This window comes from Agrilus planipennis, unplaced genomic scaffold (assembly GCF_000699045.2).
Source record: "Agrilus planipennis isolate EAB-ADULT unplaced genomic scaffold, Apla_2.0 scaffold50, whole genome shotgun sequence".
Classification (NCBI taxonomy): Eukaryota; Metazoa; Arthropoda; class Insecta; order Coleoptera; family Buprestidae; genus Agrilus; species Agrilus planipennis.
The window spans coordinates 131,778-138,273 of record NW_020438881.1 but is presented as its reverse complement, the minus strand read 5'-3'; the positions used below and the strand labels follow the sequence as shown (position 1 = coordinate 138,273).

Below are 6,496 nucleotides of genomic sequence, written 5' to 3'. Positions count from 1 at the left end.
GGGCAATGAAATTTACAGAAAATTAAACAACATTTACACTTTTAAAAAAAAACTTTACTTTATATTTTAGTGTCTTTTTTGTTACTTCTTATTTTGTTATTGCAGAAGGTAGAAGAACAATATGTATTTGCANATATTAACCTCTATTAAATGTCAAGTGTTTCATATTTTATAGTATTAATATTTTATAGGTTCATCTGTCTTGAATCCGGGCAATGAAATTTACAGAAAATTAAACAACATTTACTGACATGATAATTATTTAAAATCATTGAATTATAAAAATGTAATAGTAATACAATGTTTAGAAAAAAAGTAGATATGGAAATATTTGTTTATATTGGGCGAAGAGTTAGGAAAAAGGTTTACAAAACTACAAAATCAATTGGAAAAAATACACAAACCAAACAAAACAGTTGACCTATCTAAAACATTAAAATATTTTCTAGAATCTAAAGTATATCGGGTGCTGATTCTTTGGCTAAGTGATCCATTTTACTTTAATTTTGCTATATCTTGAGAAAAATACTTTTGATTTATTTTTTTAAAACACTCTTAATTAACATGAAGAAAGAGTATGTCATCTTTACTATCTAAAAGCGAGAGGTTTGTAAACGTAATACCTATATACTTTTCGACATTTTTTCGTATCACCTGAGCGAAACTCTCCAAATTTAATACCAGCAATCCTCCAATTGGCATTTCCACTTTTTCTTGCGATCTTTCAATTACCAAAACAATTCCTTTACGTAATTCTGGATAAAACTCCTTTACCCAATCAGAGTCGTATATCCCTTCAGCTACCGATTGTCCCTGTAATTAATTTTAGACAAATCTCTTGCTATTTCTGTTTATTAAGTGTCGGTTAAAAAGGAAACAATAATTATAAAGTATTGTAGCACCCATACCATCGCTAAATTGGTAATTAATTATAAATATGTGTATCAACTATAGGCATAATGTTGTTTAAAGATAGTTGGGTCAATTTAGGAAGGCGAATAACTCTCTAATCAAGCTTTAAACTAAATGTGTTTTTTTTATTCTATAGGCAAATTGTAAGATTCTGAGACATCACCTTATTATATTAGTCAATGAGTGCCTAAACAATTATTACTTATTTATTTTTTGGGGTATATATTTAAAATATATAAGGGGGTTATTTTCAAGTGGAAAGATTTATTAACCAAGATAATAAAGTTGGTCTCTTATAATACATCATTTATAATTAGGACGTCATTCGTAGACATAAGGTGCGTATTTAGGCTGAGAAATACTACAAGAGACGCACATGCGCTTGTACTTCGGTTTTCACAAGTAGTACCTCAGTCCTAAATAGGGCCTTGAAAATGACGTCATGTACGAACAGCGTCTGCACCCTATGATGAACTTCGCCTTCCGAAATTGATTCCATTACATAGAAATTACCTCAGAAGTAACTAAAGTGCCGATTACACAATACATTGCCATTTGTAGATACCAACATAGAACATATAGTAAAAATTTTATGAAAAATTGGGGTTGAAACGGAGAACTGAAATAATATTAATTATTATAATAAGTAGATATTATGAATTATCTATGTAAATGTAAGTTTATTACAATTTATTCGTTAATTCTTGAAATCAAACCTAACTTAACCTAATTTTTGATTTGATCAAGTATTTTACCATTTCAAAAATTATTTTAAAAACAATTTTTTGTACAAAATAGTACATTTTGGTATTCTTAGGATAAGAATAGTAAATGCAAACGTATTTCCTTACATAGTAATATTTATTACCAGAAGTGCCATACAAACTGCCAAAGCAGTTAGAAAATAGTGGTTTAAGAAAAATATTGAATAAGCATTGTTCAATTCTTCAACGAACCTGAAACATACAATTTAAATATATATATAAGTACGTATGAGAAAAATATCTAAAAAGGTGTGCGTATCGTTATACACAACTGAAGTGAACATCTTCTCTAAATTAGTCTAATGACGTAGCTGTAATACCGGAAAAGACACTGTGATATAGCTGCGGCGGATGGAACTTTTGGTTAGTGATGGGCAAAGCAAGACTAAGACCATGACTGCCCCAGTCTTGGTATTGGTCTTGGTCTTACTTATTCGGTCTTAGCATTGGTCTTACTCAAATACTTCTGTTCTTTGTATTGATCTTGCTGATATAGCTCGGTCTTGGTCTTAATCTTATTTATTTAATCTGATACTTACGTTTTTTTAAATAATTGTTCCAAGCACAAATTTTGTTACTTACCGACACAATAATTGACTAAAGAAATAGAAAGATTACATGACTAAAGAAAATAGTGTCGATAGTTTTAACAGTTATGAAAATTATAAAAGTTACCTTTCCTCTAATGTATAAATTGATCCTTTTTCTGATGTATAAATTGACCAATTAGAGAACAAAATAGTACAATGTACTTTAAAGAAATAAAAAATCATCATAATAAGGTCGTCAGTCCTAAGACTGGTTGGACACTCACCTCCACTCTTTCCTATCTTGACCTAATCTTCGCATTTCCTTAAAACTAGAACGACTGACATTCTTAGCGAACAGTAATCTAATCTAGGTCTACCTCTACCCCTCCTAACTCTTGTTTCTGTCACTAATATGTCTCTGACTGGACCTTCATGACAGAGAAGGTGTCCTACCAACCTATTTCACCTATTTCTTGTTGACTTCCATAATCTTCTTTGTTCTCCTATTCTTTCTTATATCTCTTCATTTTTAACCTTCTCTATCCACGGTATCTTCATCATTCGCCTGGAACACCACATTTCGAACGCTTTTAACCTTTTCTTCGCTTCGCACCCGTACAGCGCCGTGCTCCAAACATACACCTTTAACAACGTTTATCGAATTTCTAAATTAACTGTTCGCGAGCATAGAAGTGACATCTTTTTATTGAGGGTGACTCGACCCTGCTCTATCCTCTGCTTTATATCCCTACTACTTCTTCCGTTCTGACTTATCTAACTTCCTAGATACCTAAAATCAGTCACTCCTTCTAATTTTTCGTCTCCTATCTTTATATCCGCTCTTTCCCTACTTTGTCTTCCCTTGCTTACCTACCACTATTTTTGTTATACCTTTATTTACTTCTCTACAATACTGTTTTGTCAATACCTATCACTTCCATTTTATTTAAATCTATCTCTAACTCTTCCTACCCAGATGCTAATACTGCTATATCATCTGCAAATCTAAGCATACTAATTCTTTGCCCTGTATATCTATCCCTACAGTTGTACTGTTTTTAATGGTATTGATCGCGATGTATAAATTAAAAAGTAGCGGTGACAGTATGCATCCCTGCCTGACTCCCTTCCTAATATTTACTTCTCTACGTTGCAACCCTAGCTCTATAACTGTTTGTTGCTCTTTATACAAACTAATTATCACTCTTCTATCTTTGTAACTTATTCCTACATCTTTAAGTATATTTAACATCTTGTCTTACAAATATCCAAAAAGAATTAGTTTTTCTCTATATTTTAACCATTGGTTATCCAGACATAAAAAGAACTTCCTTCGCAGACATTCTTGTAGATCCCTTTTGTAAAACAGTAGTTAATTTTTTTCTTTTTTTTATTTAATGTTAAAATCTAGTAAAGGAATCTGAAAATTGCAAATACTAAAAATGTTTTCTTTCAAAAGAAGAATATATTAATAATAGTTTATATCATAAGTAAATCCACCGGATGTAATAATTTTTCGTTTAGTCTTGAAAGTTGGGTCTTGGTTTCGTTGGTCATTGTTGTAAGTCCAAGGCCAATTTTGTTTATCACTATTTTTCGTACCCCTCGTCTACCACGTCGTTAGTACCTATTCACTTCAGCTATAAATAAATGATTAATTATCGTACTGTATAACTTCATTGTGGTGGTCAACATATTCATTGAACTTGCTGGTTACTTCTTCCTTACTTCCTTTTTCGAACGGGAGATCTTGGAAGGCCTTTTTTAACATGCGAAATTCGCAGTAAGCGTGTCCTGCCAAGACGAACAAAAGAAGGTCGTAGCCTGCCATGAACGTAAGTGTGAAAAAGATATACAACACCTGTAGAGTATAAACAATTTCGAAAACAAATGGTGCCTGGAAGTCTGTGATTCCATTATAGATCCCTACTAAAATCGACATTGTATTTTAATTATCTATTAAGGAAGTTAGTTATAGCATTGATCTTCGACATACCGGGAAACTTTCCTTGACCAAGAACAATAGCAGAATAAAATGCAGCAGTAGCAAAATATAAAATGTCGTAGACGTAACAAAGCTTAAGAAATAGAGAAAATGATTCGTTCATCGCTTGATACCAAGAATTTCCAAATTTATCTAATTCCCAAAAATTTTCCAAACGGTTCAACGCACCAGTTAACGATTTCCTTTGGTAAATAATGTTAAATAGTTTAAAAGCTGCCTAAAAAATTCTTTGTTAGAATTCTTAGGTTTTACAAAAGATAGTTTCAAGAATTTTTTTAATTCATTATGTATTTATGTACTTATTCTTCTTTACTAAAGAAATTTTAGGAAAAGATTGACCTTTGTACTTAATCGTTTATGAATTGTAAAGTTGTAAAGAATTACGTTAATATTTTGCTTCAGTATCAGAGCGCATTTTACTGTAATTAATTTAGAAACATTCAATTCGAAATTATTTTTTATAACTAAATAATTATTATTTTTTGCATGAAAGCTGGTGTTGGAGTAATAGTTTTCGTGATTTCATTCAGAGGGGGCTTCATCAAAACGGTTCCAAGCCTTAAGCTCAAAGCCTTTAGTTGAAGTGTTTTAGCCCTTGAAGAATTATTAATTATACTTCGTTTACTTTCTGTAGCGATGTGACCTTCAGTTTGACCGGCGCAAGGTAGAAAAGAACAGCACTAGGCCAGAAAAGGAAGGAGACAACTCTCGGCCATATTCTTAACCGGTGAGGAGCGTGTAATCCGTACAGTACTGCACGGAAAAATTGACCACTTTATCCACTACAATTGCATTGCTCAGATGTGCTGTTATTGGTACCATTTACCACTGAAAATATCAACGAGATGTTTATTTATATTTGAAGACATATTAAAGGCTTCAACGCTTGTTTTCGACTCGCACTACAATTCATGATTGAACAAAACTTTTGGTAGGTACTGTATGAAAAAGTATGTTTAATGAACAAGAGTCGAGAGTATAATGAGCTTTTTTCTCCCTACCTACGATTTTGCCAGCGCGCATCCAAGACATTGGAAGGTGCACATCGCTACAGAAAGTAAATGAAGTATACTTCGACAGTTATTTGAGATTCAAACCCTAATAAGCACTTTTAGTGTTTCATGTTTGAATCCATCTGCATTAAAAATTAGAAAGCAATTTTATCAAGTATCATCAAGCCTCAACTGTATAGGTGCTTAAATTATAGTGCGATTTCAAGTGGTCATTCAATGATAAAGAAATGACTGTACATTATTTAATAACGTCATATTGCTTTGAGACAAAATTTTTGGATAATTAGTGACATAATTGATTTTTGGCCAGATTTTGTTAGGCTGTGGTCTAACGACGTTTCGTCCGAATCTGCGAAAGGACATTTTCAACAGGATGTCGATGACTACGCGTAGTTCTCGTGAAGAGTTAGGTAGGGAAGATTTCAAAATCCTATTAGACCATGGCCCAGAAAATTCTCGTCAGAGACTGGTGAAGTGAGAAATGTTAATGTGAAAATTCATTTTCAAATTTTTATCCACTAGAGACTACCTCAAGTTAATGAGCGAAAATTTGTTTTGTTTTTCTTCTTTTTGCTGTTGTCACACTCTCGCCGGGAATTGAACCCGGGATCTTTGGCTTTACGCACCACTGCTCTGACCACCAGGCTACGAGTGGTGACAACCGCGCCTACTAGGTCACAGATCCGTCGATTTTATTTACTATTGTAATTATAGATATATACTCACATACATATTCATTTTCAATTTTTTATCCTCTATAAACTACCCCAGGTTAATGAGGGAAATTTTTTTTGTTGCTATTGTCACACCCTCGATGGAAATTGAAAAGAAATTTTTTTCCTCATTAACCTGAGGTAGTTTATAGTGAATAAAAAAAATAGTAACCACTATTAAAAATTAAAAAATGTCGAAAGTGAGAAATTTTTGACAAAACATTTTTTTAACACTACAACGAGTAAACATAAAACCTACCCCTTCCCAAACCAGAAGATTAGCAGTGTTTTCTCCTATGTGTATTATGTTATCTGAGTTCAGAATATACAAGACGACATGTATACCAAAAATTACTGAGATTATTATCCATATCACTACCACAGCCACCGAAAAAGAATTTGTCTTAAGCGGATTTTGCCCAGTTAATTCAAGTCTTCGTAAAGCATGAGATAAAACCTTTTTGTTTAACATTTTCTGTGACAAGAAAGAGCGATTCGATTCAAATGAACATATGATACAATTTATGACCTGTACGAACCATTAAACTGAAGGAAATGG

General features: G+C 32.5%; 1 protein-coding gene across 1 annotated transcript; it reads right to left on the bottom strand.

The window, feature by feature from the left end:
- Positions 1-3,722: 3,722 nt before the first annotated feature.
- LOC108734858 lies at positions 3,723-4,314 on the bottom strand. The gene is made up of 2 exons (XM_018466569.1): positions 4,203-4,314; positions 3,723-4,135 (listed from the first exon to the last, which is right to left on the bottom strand). Exons 1-2 carry the CDS (start codon positions 4,312-4,314, stop codon positions 3,861-3,863), a joined length of 387 nt encoding a protein of 128 aa, XP_018322071.1. The 3' UTR covers positions 3,723-3,860.
- Positions 4,315-6,496: the final 2,182 nt, after the last annotated feature.

Excerpts from the sequence above, each read along its gene's own strand:
- LOC108734858 (XM_018466569.1), bottom strand. The coding sequence starts at position 4,314 with ATGAACGAATCATTTTCTCTATTTCTTAAGCTTTGTTACGTCTACGAC. Across the intron at positions 4,136-4,202 it reads TGGTCAAGGAAAGTTTCCCG|TAGGGATCTATAATGGAATC; the intron begins GTATGTCGAAGA and ends TGTCGATTTTAG.